General features: G+C 45.2%; 1 protein-coding gene, 3 non-coding genes and 1 pseudogene across 8 annotated transcripts; all 5 read left to right on the forward strand.

Annotated features, from left to right (window-relative positions):
- The first annotated feature begins 3,603 nt into the window (after positions 1-3,603).
- LOC122087803 lies at positions 3,604-3,799 on the forward strand. Its single transcript, XR_006142871.1, has one exon. It is a non-coding gene; the product is annotated as a U2 spliceosomal RNA (small nuclear RNA).
- A 2,461-nt stretch (positions 3,800-6,260) lies between these two features.
- On the forward strand, positions 6,261-6,456 carry LOC122087801. The gene has a single exon (XR_006142869.1). It is a non-coding gene; the product is annotated as a U2 spliceosomal RNA (small nuclear RNA).
- Positions 6,457-7,255: 799 nt separating this feature from the next.
- Positions 7,256-7,416, forward strand: LOC122087795. The gene has a single exon (XR_006142865.1). It is a non-coding gene; the product is annotated as a U1 spliceosomal RNA (small nuclear RNA).
- LOC122085576 lies at positions 7,262-19,905 on the forward strand. Of its 5 annotated transcripts, none has more exons than XR_006142158.1 (3): positions 7,262-7,536; positions 18,983-19,096; positions 19,234-19,905. XR_006142158.1 is itself a non-coding variant. In XM_042654055.1 (3 exons), the coding sequence occupies exons 2-3, from the start codon at positions 11,305-11,307 to the stop codon at positions 11,964-11,966; spliced, it is 594 nt and encodes a 197-aa protein (XP_042509989.1). In that variant the 5' UTR covers positions 7,262-7,536; positions 10,955-11,304; the 3' UTR covers positions 11,967-12,717. The 5 variants fall into 5 exon arrangements, 1 of the variants encoding a protein (XP_042509989.1); XR_006142159.1 differs by having other exon boundaries at positions 19,371-19,905; XM_042654055.1 differs by lacking the exons at positions 18,983-19,096; positions 19,234-19,905 and adding exons at positions 10,955-11,394; positions 11,463-12,717.
- LOC122087807 lies at positions 19,485-19,629 on the forward strand (annotated as a pseudogene).
- Positions 19,906-19,964: the final 59 nt, after the last annotated feature.

The following is a 19,964-nucleotide window of genomic DNA, read 5'->3' on the forward strand; positions in this document are numbered from 1 at the left end:
GTCATTTTATTTTGTTACTTCACACCGCTGCCATATGCTGTGTTTTCTGCTACCGCTCCCTCCCTAGCCATGCAGAATGCCAGACTTTCTGGTTTCCTTTTCTCATGCCTATAATCCTCTTTGCTTATAGAACAGATCATTCAGCTTTGTGCATTCTGGTCTGGTGTTGGCAGGGAGTCTTGTCTAAACTTTGTAATGAGAATGACTAATCTGAGGCAAGTTTCTATTTTGTAAGGTGGTGCCTCTCTCCTTTCTGTGGTTTGATTTAGGTTCCTTATACACTTTCCAGGAGTAGCAATCATGACAGGTCATTTCTTCATTTTGTGAGTTGAACTTAATAGGTAGCTTACCTTGTCCAGTAGGGGAAACCATGAATATGATGATTTTATCCAACTCAGTTGGATGTTGTAGGTTTCCCCTTTTTTTTTTTTTGTTTTCTTTCTTTTTTGGTCTCTCATTGGGTGAGATAATGATTCTGATATTCTTCTTTTTATCCTCCTCTGGATTCAGAAATTTCATGATCCTCAGTTCCTCACTGACTATTTTGTGTGATTTTTGATGATACTAAACTTCTTTCTCGAACTCATTGGTATTTGTTTTTCTAGTCCAGTGATAGGACCATCCTGTACTCTACCAACCCTTGAACCTTGGACCTCAAGGTTGCACATATGATAAACAGGTCATTGAGGATACCAAGAGGCTGGGAGGGCTGGCTGTCATTCCTCATTGTTATAGTTTGTGGCCACCTCCTATATTCTTCTAGGCTTTCTCCCCCCCTCCTGTCCCTCTTTTCTTCTATTATTCATTCCCCATAATAGGTCTGATATTCTTCAGTCTTTCTATTTTTATCATCGTTAGATGTTCAGAAATTTCACGATCCTCACTAACAAATTCCTCTGATTCCTCACCAACCTACACAGCTTTCTTTGGGTCATTGTTTTTTATATTCATTATTTATAAACTGATGGTAGAGGATTGTCAGGAGTGCTGATTCTAGTCCCTGGTTGTCATTTTCCATGTTGTAGTTTGTGTTTAAGATTTGAGTCCTCTGGCCATTCTTTCTTTTTTTTTTTTCTTGAATGGGGTGGGGGGGGGGTTGCAAGACTGTTTATCCAACAACAAACAAGCTGCACCAGATGGCTTCTGAGCAGCTAAAAACCTGCAATCTTGGTGGAAGGAGAATGCCTTAAATGGGGAGAAAGCCAAAGAGATAGATTGGGTCTAATTAATATGCAGAACCAAGATTTTATTGACTTCATCTTCTATGGAGAACAGAAGGGACATCACAATTTGGTAATGATTGTCTCTTTCGGCCGATGTCCACTCCACAGTTGACTGGGCTCTAGGCTTCTGAAAATGAACCCTAGACAACTGGTTAGCTCATGCTAATTTCTTTCTTAATACCTATTTCCTTGGCAAAAGGTTCAAGTTATGTTGTCTCTATATGAAGCACATCTAGTGAAGATGTAGATCAATGAAATACTCAAGGGAGAGAATGTTTTATTGAATTTTTGTTACTGAAAGTTGGAGGACAACATTCACTTCAAAATTTAGAATGCTGTGTCCCAAAATAGTGATGGTATATCTTGATCATCTGGTTGGATTCTTTCCTTCATTCGCTAATGTTCAAATTTTTTATTGGTCATGTACAACCAAAAAGATTGTCACATGATAGAGAAAATAAAATCTATAAATAAAAATTATTGTCCTGTAAAATATTTTGTGGTCAAATAAACAAAGCCCAAGTCTTATACTGATTTTTGTCTTTAACCCTACCAAGTATCATCACTTCTGATGCAAAATCCATATCAACCTTGAAGCTCAGGTGATTTAGCCGTTTGACTGCCACTTGTAACCTTAAAGTATGTTACTTCATCAACCAACAAAATCATATGTCCCTCCCAGTTTTAATTCTGCAGTTCTATTTAAGCAACACAATTAAAAAGAAGAAGAAGAAGAAGAAGAAGAAGAAAGAAACAGAGAAAACTGGTGATGGACTAGATTGCCTAATGGCGTTTACTGGTACAGCCCCAATGAACACTTCCAAACCCTCCTTCACTGAGTTTTCTATTGTCATCGTCCTTGAAACTTTTTGTCGCATGAAGAAGCTCCTTGAGACAGTAGATCTTTCATGGGTATTCTTCTGCCTTTTTCACACACGGCCAAGCACAACCAATTAATCACAATTGGTGAAACACAGACATGAACCTATCTATTTACCCTTGCACAGAAGTTACCAGTTCGTAGCTCCAAATCATCCTCATCTTGTAAATAATGCTTTTCATACATTTGGTCAATGGTCTATGATCTCTTATCTATTCTGCTTCATTAAATTTTCTATAGCAACATACTGAAAAGGAATTGCAGCTTCCCCAATATTCTATTCTTAGGCACTCCATCAACTTAAATGTTCAGACAATCAGGAGATTCACACTCTGTTTGCAGGTCTGTGAGCCTGTGTCCATGCATTGATGCCCTATATGCATATGATATGACTAGGTCTGGGGCCCTTTATATATTATAGTTTAACCAAATATAAAGCAGTATTTGAACCTGATTTTGGAGGCTCACATCAAGGAAGGTTTCATTGGAGAAATCGAAGGCTTCCCAAGTATGACCTCAAATAGAACTGCTTGGAGGGCAAGGATTCATGTTGCAGAGCCGATCTAGCTGAGATTTTCCTGACTTGTTGGTGCTGGGCTTCTTTCATTTCTCCTATTTTGTTTTTACAAGGATCCATTTAGCTGACCTCATGAAGTTGGGTTAACGCTTAGTTTGTTGTTGTTGTTGTTGTTGAAGGCTTAGCTAATCAACATTGAATATCTCTTCCTATTAGATCTTTTAGTTCCAAGTAGAATGTTCAGCTGGTCATTTCCATGTATCTAACATTAAAATCTAAGATATACACTCGTCGCCAAATCAATCTTGTCCATTTGTATAGATGTTCCTAAATCGGTTTATATGTTTTTTTTTTTTCTCCTTTTTCCATGAATGGTCATCTTACTTCCGGTACTGTTGCCACATATTGTAATAAGACTGTATTATGTATATAACTGTGATCTTCATGTTTACTTTGATCTTCATGTTTCTTTTCGCAGGGCGAGTTTGTTGTTGTTGTCTTGCTACCAAGCATCGGCTAGGTAAGTTTTGTTCCTGTTGATAATTTTTGAACATTCACTTAATTGGGTTTCTGTGGAATGTGATTTGGCAGAAAGCTTGTGAAAGACACATGCAAGAGTGCTTGTGCAAGGACTGCTTGGAGTTTGGAACAGGGATTCAAAAAGCTAGACATCTGGACCAATATTGGAGATTTCACAAACTGGTTTGCTGAGAATCATTTAGAGCAGTGGCCATGGGAAGTGTTTCCACTTTTGTTATAGATATATCAATGTTTTAGTATTTCCCATGTGTAAATATCAGTACACAAACTTCTCATGACCCAAAAAAAAGAGAAGGCACAGGCGCATAGGAGCCAACTTGCAATGATACTGTGAGATTGCAAAATGAAAGAAGTGAGCACTCACTTAGTCCCACATCGGCTACAGAGAAAAGAGGAATGACAAGAGACTTCTATAAAGTAAAAACCGATACACTGTTCAAAGCATACCTTTCTCGGCCTTTTGGCTAAGATCAAGTGTAGTATCTGTTCTTATCAGTTTAATATCTGATACGTGGGTCATCGACTCACATGATATTAAATTAATTTTTCTTGGGGGAGGGCCCACCACGGTAGCTTGCTACCGGTGTCCTCAAGTGTTGCCCATGCGTTGCACTACTGCAAGGGCCTGGCACGCCCCACCAATTCAGAGTTCAATATTTTTAGCCCAGTGGATGGTAGATATGATGATGAATACCATCTTGGTAGTGCAAGGTTTGGGGTTAAGGTGGGCGCTAGAAGTGGAGCTGAAGCCAGCGAGGGAAGGGAGCTCATTTATAGACTGCTTATAATTTAAGCATGCTGTTATTGTGGGTTCCATGACCAATTTTAAATTCTTGTGATCATTATTGAAGTGGGAATAGCTCTGATGCCATCTCTTCATTGGGTTGCAACATTGTAATTTAAGAGACATTTTGAGTGCTTGTGTGATTACTGAATCAGTCATCTGTGGCAAAGTTTCCATCTTTGTAAGGTAGTGCCACAAACTTAGTAGCAGAATTATGAACACTCTTTAATGGAACAGAGGGATCCACTCCTGTGGTTTGTTATATGTTCTTTATCCTCATGTAGAGGTTAAGCTGCAAGAGAACAACACAAAGGCCTTTGAAACTACCTTGTTGGTGGTTCCATTCCATTTCCTGGGTTTCTTGTTTAAATGCTTGATAGAGGCTTTGAAGAAAGCATTGCTTCATTATGATTTCCCACCCTGTCAATGGTTACGGGTCCTTTCCCATTACCTAACCGTTCTGAGATGGAAGCTCCATCCGTGGTCTATGGCAGAGATCTCATCTACGGCTATATGGATCTGATTACTGGAATTTCCAGTGGTACCACTCCTACAGAAAATGAGGATCATCATAATGAATTAAAACATAGAATCTCAGCAAACATCATGGAAAAGAGAACTGCAAGATATCTTCTTGTCTCCAACCAGCAATTGATGAGGCAGAAGTGGGTATAACCTTCTAAGGACCAAATAAGAAACGGCTGGGATCCTTCAATTAGATCCCTGATGTGAAGAAAATCTCAGAATAGTAGTTAGAACCGGGTATCGATCGAGGAGTGTTCTTTTCCCCATTTTTCTGATATTCATTATTTATAGCCTGATGGTAGGAGTGTCAAGTGTGCTGATTCTAGTCACTTGTATCATTTGCCATGCTATAGTTTGTGTTTACTATTTGTGTCCTCTGGCCATTCTTGAGGTTGCAAGACTGTGATCCAACAACAAGCAAGCTGCACCAAATGAATTCTGAGTTAAAAACCTGCAATCTTGGTGGAAGGTGTTCGATGAGGGAGAGAAGCCCAAGTTATTGGATTTAATTAAAATGCAGATTCAATATTTCATTAATGCAGGTTGAATTTGACCATATCTGCTTATTGATCTCGAGAGTGAACATATACCAGCAGTTGCAGAGTGAGGATGTTGGAGATCTACAAAAATTTGGGGGGGAGGGGGGCAAAAGCAAGTTATTAATGGTGCTCATCTCCAACCACTGATCCTATGTGTGACCCAAAAGATGGGATATCTAAAAAGTGTTTTAAGTTACATCAACGAGTACACTTGACATCTTCTATGGAGAGCAAAAGGGACATCACCATTTGGTAATGATGGTCTCTTTTGGCCCATGCCATCAGCATGCCACAGTTGAATGGGCTCTGGGCTTCTGAGAATAAACACCAGACAACCTGTGCTAGCTGATGTTCATTGCTCTCTTAACACAGATTTCCTTGGCAAAAGGTTCTCTGATCACTAGAATCAGAATCAGATCTGGTGAGTTGGAATTGCCAAGCCTGATCCGGATTCCTGCCATTCTGGAACGGCCTATCCAAATTCCAAACTGGGTTTCTAGGGTTCAGGATCTGAATTGGCTAGACCCGATTCCCGGATTCCTTGTTTTAAAACCTTGATTTGAAAAGATGACTTAAGTAGTTGATGAAGGCAGTATAATTGATACAAAGGTAGATGTAGAGTTTCTAAGCAGGGTCTAAAACATAATGGAGAGACAGAATACCGATTCCAACGTGATCTATTGGAAGTGGTCCTTAAATCCAAGACAGAAAATTTCTATACTTTTTGGGTGTGAATGTGTGATCAGCTATATTGAATCGATCGGACTCAGGAACGGTCTCTGCTGATTCAATCCAATCAATTGATTATGTTTCTGAGAGGAAAATGGGTTATCTATAGAACTTTTCTTTGACGAGTGGTCCTTTTCTTCCCTTGGTTTGTGAACTAAAGGTTACATCCATCCAAAAGGATACAGATAACAGGATGGTTATTCATTCCAGATTTAATATACAGACACTTTACACTGATAGGCAGCATTATTCTTCCAAGTTCCAACCCACCCATGATCCCCAAAGAAGACAAGTAATGAGGTTCTCTGTGATAAAAACTATTGCTTCATGAATTCAGACTTAAAAGGAGAATGATGTTACTGGTTTGGGCATCAGGGGGAGAAGGCACATGCGCATAGTGGTGGCTACTTGTGAGATTGCAAAATAGGGAAAGTGAATACTAATTTAGTCCCACATCGGGTAGAGAGAAAAGAGGCATTGCAAGAGACTACTATAAAATAGAAACAAAGACATGTTACAAATCATACCTTTCTCGGCCTTTTGGCTAAGATCAAGTGTAGTATCTGTTCTTATCAGTTTAATATCTGATACGTGGGTCATCGACCCACATGATATTAAATTAATTTTTCTCGGGGGAGGATCCATCACGGTAGCTTGCTGCCGGGGTCCTCAAGCGTCGCCCATGCGTTGCACTACTGCACGGGCCTGGCGCGCCCCACCAAGAGTAGTAGAAAGATTGAACCAAATGGGTTTATAGCAAAGCGGACACTTATCTTCTTCTCCTGGCTTGTTCTCTCCCTTGCAGTATACCTGTGTTTTATTGAATGATTCACGGTAGCTCTACCCCACCCTCCAAACATTGGAAGAGCTCATTACAAGGGGAACATGCCCCCCTCCCTCTTAGAAGAAAAGATGAAATAACCCCCGAAATAAAATGTCCAGCTCAAATATACCCTGGGCTCGGAAGGGTAATGTTTTCTGTGAAGCAATTCTATCAGAATCCATTCTGAACAAAATCCAAACAAACCCGAAGAGGAGAGAGGGCCCTCGCTTTTTGGTACTGCTTGTGCGAGTGTAGATTTAACCACATAAACTCCAACCTCAGTATCTCTACTTCGTTTCTTGGATGGAAATGAAGTCGATTTCAAACCCATTTTTATGAGCTTTGATGATTTTGATGAGGGATGGGGGAAGGGCGAGGGTGGGGGAGAGGGAGATCAGGGAAGGAAAGACTTAGCTATGGATCATGAATGATGCATAACAAACGGTTGAGATGCATTCTGTTTCATGTGCTATACATGATAAGACCCATTGGGCTTTCACATCAAATGACAGCGCAACATCCATACCAGAGAGGGTTTAATACGTGTAACTAACCAAAATATGATGCAAGAGAGACCATAGAAATATGTCATCCAAGACCCACGTTATGTGTCCCTTTTAATCCCACATCGGTAAACTTAGGAAGGATTGAAAGAAGAGAGACTTATAAATAAGAGAAGGCTTGTAAGTTCAAACATACTTACCTGGACGGGGTTTATGGGTGATCAAAAAGGCCCATTGCCTAGGTTGGTGACCTCCATTGCACATGGGAGGGGTGCCCGCCTAACATCTCCCCAAGTGGGAGAGTGTACGTCATAATTTGTGGCAGAGGGGGTACGCGTTCGCGCGGCCCCTACCATTCTTAGCTTAAGATTTTTTTCTTAATAATCTATCTGTAATTGTGAGTAAGTAAAGAAGGCTTCTTGCATGAAAAAGAATCGTAGTTCTTACAAGGCCAATTGGGGAATCTGCATAAGGTGAGTGCCGAATCATTATCTCACTGCCTAAATGTGTAAGATTAAATGTCATTGAGAGATTATTATTAGAGATTCTGGTTTTATTCTCTCTGTTCCTTTGCATTGGTTGTAAAATACTTGTGGGCCTGAAGAATTATGATTTCAAGTTAATTGACAGTGTTCTTGTGAGTCTTAGAAGAGTGAAATTTGTCTGGTAGAACTGTTGTACTTCTTTTCATGACAAATCTTCAAGAGGAATACATTGTACTTTTTCTTGAGAATTTTTGTAATAAAAATGATTTTGTATTAATGATTGATCCCAAATTCAAGTCAGTATATGATTCTTCCATTTCTGATTTGTTATTGGATTTATTTCTCCAAATGTTGGTAGTTGTTCCATACTTTAAGAGAACATATATGATGCAAAAGTGGTTCATTATCTTCGATGAACCTATACAGTTTCTTCTTTGCCTCTACATTCCGTGCTTCTCTTGTGGACACCTATTCTTATGTAACTGAAAGAACTTCCTGAAGTAGGGAAAAAACATCTAGAATTTATAAGGACCTAAGCAAATGATTGAGGGAATAGCTCATGTCATTACTGAAGAAACAAAAAGAATCTGATTTCTAGACTATACTTAAAATATAGAGTCGATGATCAATGCTAATTTCTTGTGATCATTATTGAAGTGGAAACAGCTCATATGCCATATCTCTTCATTGGGTTGCAAAAATTGTAATTTAAGAGACATTTACATGCATTTGTGAATAACGGTAGAATGCTAAATGTAAATTTGGTTGTATAGCTGATGGACAATACATTAAGAAGGCTAAGACTTTGCTTTTGAATCCTCCTATTTCCATTCTAGAGCTACCATCATGAAATTCTCATATCTGAGAAAGCTTTACTCTTTCTGGGTATGCCCTCCACCATGTCTAGGTCTCAACTTTTTGCTTGTAAGCACTTCATATGTCGAGAACCCAAATGTTCTTTTGGTTACTCAACTGCCTCAGACTTCCTTTCTTATATGGTTTCTTTGGGAGATGCATCATTTTATTTTGTTGTTTTACATAGCTGCCATACACTGCGATTTCTGCTACTGTTCCCTCCCTAGCCTGTTGGTCCGTCACAGTTTAATCCAGGAAGTACTGGTGCAGTGCCTCGACAGGTAGGTTGGCGGTCTCGCTAGCCGGTTAGCGGGCCGTGGGGGTTGCAACGGGGGCAGGAGGCTCCCTGCGTAGCAGGGGTGTAGGGGGGGCGCAGTCCCCGCTCGATTTTTTATTTTATTTTATTTTAGGGCAATTGTGTATTTTCCGGATTAGGGTTTTCGCTATATATTTGTAGCGAGTGTTTCATTCTCTGTAATATAAGCTGTTGCTGCAGAAAATCCGTATGAGTTGATCCTGCACAAGCACAGACGGCGGAGGCTCGGAGCTTTGTCCGGGGTTAGTCCTTCGATGCTCAAGTTAGGGTTCGGCCACACAATTTTTGTTATGGGAGTAATGGTGTGGGTCGTAATGCTTACCTTTTCCTTTCTTCCGGGCCTTCTTATATAGCTCTTAGGGTTTAGGGTTTCCCCTTTCCTATAAGGAGTCTTCCTTGAGTCTACCTCCTTTCCTTTTAGAGTTCTACTCTGATACGTCCTACCCCTTCGTGGGGGATATTCTCTTCACGCGGTTGACGTGGTAGAGTCCTGGCAGCCTCTATCAGGTGGGTGACACGTGTCCAGGTTGGCGACGCATGTCCTTTCCCTACTGGACAGTCAATTTGGCCTTATCAAGAGCCCCCTTACTCCCGTCAGGAGACCCTTCCTGTGGGAGTAATCAAAATTTTCATCTTTTCTCCCTTTTTTTTTTTGTTTGAGTCCCTTTGGCCTTATTCCTTCTGCTTCGGCTTTAGTTTTGCTTGCAACCGAGAGCTTCAGTCAGCCGATGTGAAGACCTTCGGTCAGTTCGGCTCGGCCTTACCCGAGCCCTCGTCCGAGGTGGGGACCTTCGGTTGGGTCCTCTTGGCTTTGGCCTGAGCCCCCAGCCGAGGTGAGGACCTTCGGTCAGGTCCGTTCAGCCTTGGCCTGAACTCCCAACCGAGGCAAGGACCTTCGGTCAGTTCGGTTCGGCCTTGCCCGAGCCCCCGTTCGAAGTGGGGACCTTCGGCTGGGTCCTCTCGGCTTTGGCCTGAGCCTCCAGCCGAGGTGAGGACCTTCGGTGAGGTCCATTCGGCCTTGGCCTGAACTCCCAACCGAGGCAAGGACCTTCGGTTTGGTCTATTCGGGCGCAAACCTCAAGGGCTGGTACTCTGTGACGTGGCGGCGCCATTAATGCTCGGGTAGTCGTAACATTTTTCTCCCATCTATATAGTGTGGGGGTCCATTTGTGGGGCACTTTTCTTTTTTCCTTCGGAGAGCCTACCTTCGGTCTCGGTGTTTTTTTCGAAGAGCTCACCCTCTGTCTCGTTTTCCCTTTAGTTTAGCAGCACCTGAAAGTAAGTTCCATGTCTTGTTTGTCGGGCTACAGTCCGTCGTCCTCAGAGAGGGTAAGGCCTAACCGTAGGCGTCGGAGTCCAGGGGAGGTCCGAGGGATGTCCTCGGACTCCACCGATCTACCCTCTGCCCTTGACTCATCGTTTGCGGCCTCGCTGTCTGGGTCCGATGGTGGCTTAAACGGTGCAGGATTTAGGGAGAGGATACTTGATTCCCGAGCCCAGACCCAGGAACCCTTAGAGGTGGAGGCTCTCCATATCGTATCCACCATGGATGAGCTAGAACTGGAGGAACTGAGGGCCTCCTTCGGTATCTCGGACGCTTTCAAGCTCCGTCTGCCCAAACCATCTGATCGGGCCAGCTATCGGAATTTCGAGGAGCTGTGCTTGTACAAGGAGGCGTTCAAGGCCGGCCTTCGGCTTCCCCTCCATCCCTTCTTCGCCCGAGTGTTTTGGCACTACGAGATTTATCCGACCCAGTTGACGCCGAACGGATGGCGGCGGGTGCTCAGCTTCGTCGTCCTTTTCTCAAGGCACCAGAGGCCTCTCTCCCTCCCTCTCTTCATCAATTGTTTCTTCCTTCAAGCCTGTAAGGGTCTTTAGGGCTGGTACTACTTCTGCCCCTGGAAGGACCTTCAGTTGCTGAGTGGTTACCCGACGTCGATCCACGGGTGGAAGGAGAAGTTCTTCGTGAGGTCATCCGAGGGGGTGCCCTTCGGCACCGTCTGGGATATCCCTGACCTTAGGGAGGTGAACTCCGCCCCTACCCTTTTCGGGGCAGACACGGAGTCGTTGGTGATGGAGGCGGTAAGAAACCTGTCCTTCAGTCGAAGCCGACTGCCTTAAGTCCGACGCCATATTGTTCAGATTCGGGCTTAGCCCGGGTGAGTTAGGCTAGCCCCCGTTTATTTCCTTCTGGCATCGGTGTTTCGTACTGACTCCCTTCGTTTCTTCATGCAGTGCAAATCTTAAGGTCCGAGGCTAGGGCTGCCGCAGCGGCGAGGCAAGCCCAAATAAGGGAGGCCAGGGCGCGAGATGCCCAGCAACAACAGAGGCCGAAGAGGAAAGAGAAGAAGGGGCCCTCCTCCGAGACTCCAAAGAAAAGACCTAGGGGTGAGGGGCCAAGCGCCGAGGCTGTCCAGGCCCTCGCTGCTCCGGGCCATAACTTGCCAGCCCGAGACTCCTCCCCTGTTGCGGACTTCAGAAGCCCGAGGGTGGGGAACGTGAGGGTTGAAGTCGGATTTGTCCCTCAGTGGTCGGTCAAGGAGGACGACACCTTGTCAGTCGGGCGTGTTGCTTGAGAGTTGGTGATGAAGGGCAGTCTTCCCCAAGATGCTACCGAAGCTCAACGGCAAGGGACGGCGGCCATGATAACGAACGCCTGCATCCTCATGGCCGGGGTAAGTCTCGGTCCTTAACACTTGTTTATTTTTCACCACAACATTCTGACCTTCGGTGTCTCATGTAGGCCCAAAACCAAATGGGTCAGCTGGCGGTTCTGGCTAAAGCTATGGGCCGAGACCTCGAGATCGCCGAACGAGAGAAGGCTGTCCTGGAGAATGAACGTTCGGTCCTCCTCGAGAAGGTGGAGCACCTGGAAATGGACCTCCTCACGCGTCAGGAATACGATCGGAAGTTAGAGGAGTTGAAGGCTCAGATGAAGGCGAGGGTTCAGGAGGCCGAGGCCCGAGGGGCCAAGAAGTACAGGTCCTCCGAGGACTTTCGTGAAGAAATTAAGCGTGCCATCGCCCCTGGGTCCTCGAGCGTTACCCAGGGGTCTCTTTCGAGGACAGTGGGCTCATCTTCGAAGAGGAGGGTATTGAGGCGGCCCCATCAGCCACCGAGATTGCCGATGCCGACGGCGGAGGCTGCAGCGAGGAAGGTGAGTTTTAGCTGCAACGCGAGGTCCCTCCGACTCCCGGTTACGACAGCTTGGATCAGGAGACCCACCATGTCAAGGAAGAGGCCATGAACCGACGGACGCCCCATGAAGCCACCCTGAGTCTTAGCTCAGTCTGAGCTCTTTTTGTTTTTGATATGAGCCTTCAGGCTTCTTCCTGTAATCTCGGCCTTCGGGCCTTCTTTTATGTAATCTCGGCCTTCGGGTCTTATCAATGAATGTATTTCCTTTCGTATGCTTCGACTTCCACTTTTTTAGGTTCTTTTGGGTAAGGTGATCTTTAGTCCGTAGGTAGATGCAAGGGGGCCAAAACCCATTGTTGCCAGCCTTAGGATCCGCACGTCTACTTAAGCACGGCTCAGTCCCGCTCCCTCGGATTATCCGAGAGGTTTCCCGAATACGAGGGCTCTGGACTGGATCTTGAACAAGTGTGGTTTTCACCAAGTGGTGTTCCCCCATCAACTCCGGCCGAAGGGTCTTTTAAACTCTGGTATTGATCCGTGATCCAGCCGAGGGCAGATCCCTCGATCGTCGTCGCTCCCTACCAAATTGAGGACCTTCGGTCAAGTCCCCTCAGCCATTGGCCTGAGCCCCCGACAGTGGTGAGGACCTTCGGTCAGCTCGGCTTGGCCTTTGTCTGAGCCCCCAACCGAGGTGAGGACCTTTGGTCACTTCGGCTCGGCCTTTGCCTGAGCCCCCGACCGAGGTGAGGACCTTCGGTCAGATCGGCTAGGCCTTTGCCTGGGCGCCCAACGAAGGTGAAGACCTTCGGCTGTATCCGTTCAGTAGAGTTAAGGTCACCAAACAGGAGAATTCCTCTCAATTGCCGTAAACCAGCTTTTGTATTTTCCATGAATAAGATCCTCTAGAGTTTAGGATGAGGAATTACAACTTAAAAGTGCATAAGAGCAAAAATTGTAAAAATTACAAAAAAACAAGTGTGCTTGCTACTTCACTACTGATAGAATTCTACTTCACTACTGATAGAATTTTCTTAAGTTCTGAGAGTTCCACAATCGGGGTACCCTTTCTCCCCCCGTAGTCTCCAGGTGATAGGACCCTGGTCGTATTACCCTTGAGACTCTGTAGGGACCTTCCCAATTTGGATAGCTTCCCTTGATGTCTCGGGTCTGATTCTTCAGCCCTTCTGAGGACAAGGTCACCCATTCTGAACTCGTTCTTTCGAACTTTGGTGTTGTAGTGCCTCACAACCCTTTGTTGGTAAGCGGCCATCCTTTCTTGCGAAGTGTCTGATTTCGGCCAAGAGGTCTAAATTCGCTCGGAGCCCTCCATCGTTTTCCTCTTCATTATAGTACTGAATCCGATGGGTAATGGCCCCTATCTCCACTGGAAGTACAGATTCAGTGTCGTATGTTAAAATGAAGGGTGTTTCTCCGGTGGACGATTTCTCAGTAGTGCGGTAAGCCCAGAGGATGTGGTGCAACTCGTCTGCCCATAGTCCTTTGGCGTCATCCAGTCTCTTCTTTATTCCTTGAAGCAGTGTACGATTGGTTACCTCTATCTGCCCGTTGGTCGGTGGATAACCGATAGAGGTTTTCTTGCGGTCAATGTCGAGGGCATCACAGAACAAGCCAAAGGTCGGATTGGCGAACTTGAGTTCCATTGTCAGTTACCACAACCCGAGGGATTCCAAATCTATAGACTACCGCCCTTTGGAAGAAGTCCCTTATGTTCTTTTCGGTTATCGTCGCCAGTGCTTCGGCTTCTGCCCATTTCGTGAAGTAGTCTACCGCCACCACGACAAATTTTCTTTGTCTCGTGGCTAGGGGGAATGGGCCTAGGATGTCGATTCCCCACATAACGAATGGTATTGGGCTCGATAGAGATTAGAGCTCGGTAGAGTAGCCTGGGAACGGGGGCGAACATTTGGCACTTGACACACTTCTTGACTAATGATTCCGCGTCCTTCCTCATTGTCGGCCAGTACAGACCCTGCCTTAGCATTGTATGTGCCAAGGCCCGGGCTCCCAGGTGTTGGCCGCATATCCCTTCATGCACTTCTCGGAGTGCGTACTCGCCTTCGACGGGGTTCAGACACTTGAGATACGGCATGGTGAACCTTATTTTGTACAGTGTCTCATCCTTCAGAAGGAAGCGTGCTGACCTCATTCGTACTTTCCTTGCCTCGTCCCTATTCTCTGGGAGCTTTCCTTCCTTGAGGTATTCGGTTATGGCATCCATCCGGCTATGGCCGTGTTCGCATATAGGTAATACCTCTCGGGGTGTCGTCCCATCTTCCCTGGCCACTTCATGGCCCTTGCATCCGGGGAGTCCTATATCTGCATCAGTACCTCTGTTCGTCTCCGGTTCAGGGGTGCGTATTTCTCGAACTTCCTTGGTGGACTGGGTGCCCGATTGCGCTCAGACTTTCGTCTTTTGCCTTCTTCGGAGGTTTTGTCGTCGGCCCTTGAGAGCCTCTTCCTTACCGTCTTCCTTTCAGCTTCTTCATTGGCTTGGAGGGTTTCTTCCATTTGGATGTACTTATCGCACCGAGCTCTCAGCTCGGCCAGGTTCCTTGGTGTATGCTTCGCCAAAGACCTTTTCAGCTCCTTATCCTTGACGCCTCCCAGCAGGGCTGTGAACTCTTCTTACGGGTCCAGACCTCTGATCGTGATCTTCTCTTGTTGTAAGCGCTTCATGTAGTTCCGCAGTGATTCTCCTTCATGTTGCTTGACGTTGGTCAAGTTCAACGTAGTCTTCTGAAGGGGTTGGCTGCTGGAGAATCCCTTCACGAAGAAGTAGCTTAGATCGCTGAAGCTGTGGATCGACTTCGTCGGCAGACGGTTGTACCATAGCCTTGCCGATCCGCTGAACATCAATGGCAGAGCGCGAGACATGATGTTTTTCGAGACTCGATGGAACTGCATGGCCACCTTGAAGCCTTCCAGATGATCGACGAGGTCCCCAGACCCGTCGTAGGTGTCGTACTTTGGCAGGCGAAAGCCGATCGGGAGTGGGTCCCTCATGACCTCATCAGCTAGAGCTGTGTCATTAGTGAGGTTTGGCTCACGAGCCCCCGTCTGATTTTCTGCCACCTTCTTGATCTCATCTTTCAGGTCCAGGATCATCCGCTTCAACCCCGAGTCCTCGTGTCTTTGTTCGTCTCCTTGTTGTGGTTCCTTATATCAGTTTCTTGCAGCACACTGCGTCCTTCCCCTGGGTGCGGGACTTTCCCCTGTTGCTCGGTTTCAAGGATTACGATCGGACCTTATTGATCCCGTACTGCTCCGGTCCTCGTCTCTCATGGGATGGATGCGGGGGCCTTGTGGCGCTCCGCCGATCTTCTGAGAGACAGCGTTGGAGACCTCCTTCATTGCCTCGGCCATTCGGTCATATTTGTCCTGGAGGGCTTCGAACTGCTCCCTTGTCACATATTCCTGCGCTCCAGGAGGGGGGAGGATCACTATCTCCGCGCACCGAATATCCGGCCGAATGCTGGTACCTCACGGAACCTTCCCGACCATCGTTTAGCCTTTCTCGTCCATTTTCCGTCGAGGGAGGGAGCCCTCCTGAAGGTTCCTCCTCCCCCATGTTCATGTTCGATGCTACTCTCATCTTCTTACGATTATAGATTCTCCCCACCATTACTATCATTCCCACGGACGGCGCCAATCTGTTGCTGCCGAAAATCCGTATGAGTTGATCCTGCACAAGCACAGACGGCGGAGGCCCGGAGCTTTGTCTGGGGTTAGTCCTCCGACGCTCAAGTTAGGGATCGGTCGCACAGTTTTTGTTATGGGAGTAATGGTGTGGGTCGTAATGCTTACCTTTCCCTTTCTTCCGGGCCTTCTTATATAGCTCTTAGGGTTTAGGGTTTCCCCTTTCCTAGGAGGAGTCTTCCTTGAGTCTACCTCCTTTCCTTTTAGAGTCCTACTCTGATACGTCCTACCCCTTCGTGGGGGATATTCTCTTCACACGGTTGACGTGGTAGAGTCCTGGTAGCCTCTATCAGGTGGGTGACACGTGTCCAGGTTGGAGACGCGTGTCCTTTCCCTACTGGACAGTCAATTTGGCCGTATCACAAGCAATACTGAGAGGTGAGAGGACGAGCGCTGAAACCCTATTCTCCATTGATAGTGAAGCAGGATCTCATCTCACCGGGGACGTAGGCAACCTTGCCGAACCTCGTAAAATCCGTGTGCATTGTTTGTTATGTTTTTCCATTATCTTCTGCATCGTTTTAAGGTTGCGTTTCTACATAGCCTCCATTCTATGAAGTATGCCAAGACGTCTGCTTTGCTTTTCTCATGCCTATAATCATCTTTTTCTCTTAGAATAGATCATTCAGACTTGTGTATTATGGTCTGGTGTTGGCGGGGTATCTTATCTAAACTCTGTTATGAGAATCAGTCCTTCTGCCACAAGTTTCCATTTTGTAAGGTAGTGCCACAAACTTAGTAGCAGAATTATGGACACTCTTTAACAATGGAACAGATGGGTCCACTCCTTTCTATGGTTTGATTTAGGTTCTTTATCCACTTTCCAAAAATAGCAATCTTGACGGATCATTTCTTCATTTGTGAGTCAAACTTGAAAGCAAGCTTGCCTTGTCCAGTGGGGGAAACTATGAATTTGTTAATGTATTTGACTCCCATGTATCTTGGAAAATTGAGGCGCCTCTTCTTTCTTCAGTCTCTCATCGAGTGCTATAGTGATTCTGATATTCTGCCTTTCTTTTTTATCCCTCTTCAGCGTACGGAAATTTTATGATTTTTACTGTCTAGTTCATGGGATTTTTCAACATGTTTTTTTTTTTTTTAGTCCGGACCTCCAGTGATAGGACCATTGAGAGTGCTGGTTCTTGCCCCTGGTTGTTACTGGACATTGTTAGTTTGTGGCTGCCTCCTTTTTCTTCTATGCTTTCTCCAGCCCCACCCTGATGGTTTTCTCAGCCCCCCACCCCCAACCTACCCCTTTTCTATTATTCATTTAAGTTTTTCCCTATAATGAGTCTGATATTCAGTCTTTCTTTTCTATTGTTGTCAGATGTTCATCAAATTCTCTATCCTTGCTGACAAATTCCTCTGATTCTTCACCATTCTACACAGCTTTCTTTGAATAATCTTTTTGATTCTCATCATTTATAACCTGATGGTAGGAGTGTCAAGGTGCTGATTCTAGTCATTTGCCTTGTTATAGTTTGTCTTTACTAATGAGTCCTGATGCGGTAAAAATTGACCAGGTGATCTTCCTTGCAAGACTTGGTACTTTACGCCAGACCTACACAGAAGAGAAGACAAGGAAGAGTCGGGCTGACCCGATGGGGGACTCTCTGATGCCTAAGTAAGGTTTTTCCACAACAGTTATTCAAGAGAGTTTCTTATGAAAAATGATCGATCCCCTTCTTTTGGGGCTATAAATAGGCGGTTGAGGAGAGTCCAATTTTGACGAGTAGTCCACTCTTGCTTGATCCTGCGAATATTCCTGATTCCAGGGAGGATCCCAAGGGTATTCCCCTCTTTCGTGAGTGCCCTGGACTTTTGGAGTAAGAGTTGTTCTGAATTTTGGGGGCAGTAGGACTCCTGCTTGCAAGCATCACGGATTGTGGTTCCTGAAAACCAGGTCCCGTCTCCCACGTTCTGCTGGTTGCGTGTTGCAACAGATTACGGTAGCCCAGCTGTGGCTACCTGAGGAATTATGTCAAGGCGAGAGCTCGGCCATAAGAGGGCTGAGGCAAGTGCTCGGGCACTCGGAGGCCGAGGCGACAGCTCCACCCAAGGAGGGCCGAGGCGAGAGCTCGGCAAAAGGGAAGGGGCGGGGGGCAAGTGCTCAGCCAAAGGAGGGCCGAGGCAAGTGTTCGGCCCAAGGAAGACCGAGGTGAGGGCTCTTTCATGGGGAAGCCAAGGCGAGGGCTCGGCAAGGTGAGAGCTTGGTCATATGGCCTCTGCTGGTCAGTGCTGAAGTGGTGGTCGGGTTTTGCCTCATCAAGTCCTCTGGACATTCTTGAAGGTGCAAGACTGTTATCCAACAAGAAGCAAGCTGCACCAGATGAATTCTGAGCAAAGCTAAAGAACCTGCAATCTTGGTGGAAGGAGAAGGCCTTTGATGAGGGAGAAATTCTCCCAAAGAGATTGGATCTAATTAAAATGCAGAAGCAAGACTTTATTAATACCTCTGAATTCAACCATATCTGCTTATTGATGTTGAGATTGAGTGAACATATCAGCAGTTGCAAAGTGAGGATGCTGGAGATGTACAAAAGATGGGGGCAAGAGCAGTTCTAGGGGGTGAGAGTAGCATCTATTGCAAAGTCTTCAGTACAAGAAAAACTTGTACAACTTTCTCTTTGTTGGTCGTGGTGATGATCTAAACTCTGAAAGCCAGAACATGTTCTCCAAGCCACAGCTTTACTGTGTTATTCCCATCACATAAATGCCTCAGCCCTACATGTTATTTAGCCGTTTGACTGCTACAAGTAACATCAAATTATGTAACAAAATCATCTCCCCCCACCCTCGTTTTAATTATTATGTCCTTCAAATCCAATTTTGCAGTTTCATCCAAGCCCAAAAAAAAAAAGAGAAAACTGGTTATGGACTACACTGCCTCATGGCAGTTACCGGTTTGGCCCCAGTAAAAACTTCTAGATGTGACGAAGAAGCTCCATAGATCTCTCATGGGTATTCTGCCCAACACAACCAGTTAATAACAACTGGCGAAATTGTTAAACACGAAATACTTTTACTAAACATAGACATGAATCTATCTATTCTTTTTTTCTTTGGGTAGAACATGAATCTATCTATTCACCACTGTGCAAAAGTTAACTTTCTGCAGCTCCATATATATATATATATATTTTTTCGATAGGTAGGACATGGAGGTGGAGTAGATAACAGTCAAGAGGCTTGAACTCTTGGTGAGCATGGGCTTTTCGCGCACCATAGCTCATCAATTGTGCTTGGTAGTTATTGTTTGTAGGTCCAAACATATTCCTCCCATATAGAATGTTTCACATTTTTTTTGGTAAATGTTTTTCACTTATTATAGTCTATGAACTCTTGCCTAATCTGTCATTAATTTTTCTATTGTGACGCACTAAAAAGGAATTGAAGCTTCCCCAATAGTTTGTTCATAGGTTTACCATCAACTTAGTTGTTTTGGGAAGAGCTCTCTCTCAAGGAGCACGGCTTTTGCACCAATGCATGGCCAATGAGAATGCACTTGAAAGCATCAATAGGGTAAGTGTTTTCATTTTTCATAGGGGCAAAGGCAAGCTGTCATTTCACCCCCTTTTCTAGATGTGGCGCCTACACTCCCAGATATTCTTTTTTCCTAATTGTTCAGACAATCGGGAGTTTTAACATTCTGTTTGCAGGGTTCCGATGAAGCATCAGAGCCCTTCATGTATGGTATGACACTATGACCGTATGGTCTGGTACACAGGGCTCCTTACATAATTGTCCTAATATTACAGAGTTTATAACCAAGTAAAAGATGTAACCCTGATTTCAGAGGCTGACATCAAGGAAGGAGAAGTGAACACTAACTTAGTCCCACATCGGCTACAAAGAAAAGAGGAATGGCAAGGGACTACTGTAAAATAAAAACAAAGACAAGTTCCCAGTCATACCTTTCTCGGCCTTTTGGCTAAGATGAAGTGTGGTATCTTATCATATCGGTTTAGTGTCTGATACATGGGTCGATGCTTGCTGCCGGGGTCCTTGAGCGTAGCCCATACGTCGCATTACTTCACGGGCCTGGTGCACCCCACCAAAACCAGTCAAAAGGTTTTTGAAGTCTAAAATCAAACGGTCAATATTTTCCGTCGAATCCCAGTAATCTAATGTGTAACACAACTATGTGATTGGGCCATTGTTGAGATTCTACTGCTGTAGCAATACCTTACCCCCTCTGGTTCCACAGCCCACCCATCCCGCCATGGCGCCATCACTTTAAGAAGGTCACGCTGTTTGAGAATGGGCCAATGGAAGATGTTTGATAGAATGTATAACTAGAGATTTGGACACTTGGTTCGGTGGAGGAAGAGAACAAGAAGGAATCTATTTTAGTTATAGTTATTAAGGTCCTCTTCGGTATTTTTTTTTT

This window comes from Macadamia integrifolia, chromosome 8 (genome assembly GCF_013358625.1).
Source record: "Macadamia integrifolia cultivar HAES 741 chromosome 8, SCU_Mint_v3, whole genome shotgun sequence".
In the NCBI taxonomy this organism is placed as follows: domain Eukaryota; kingdom Viridiplantae; phylum Streptophyta; class Magnoliopsida; order Proteales; family Proteaceae; genus Macadamia; species Macadamia integrifolia.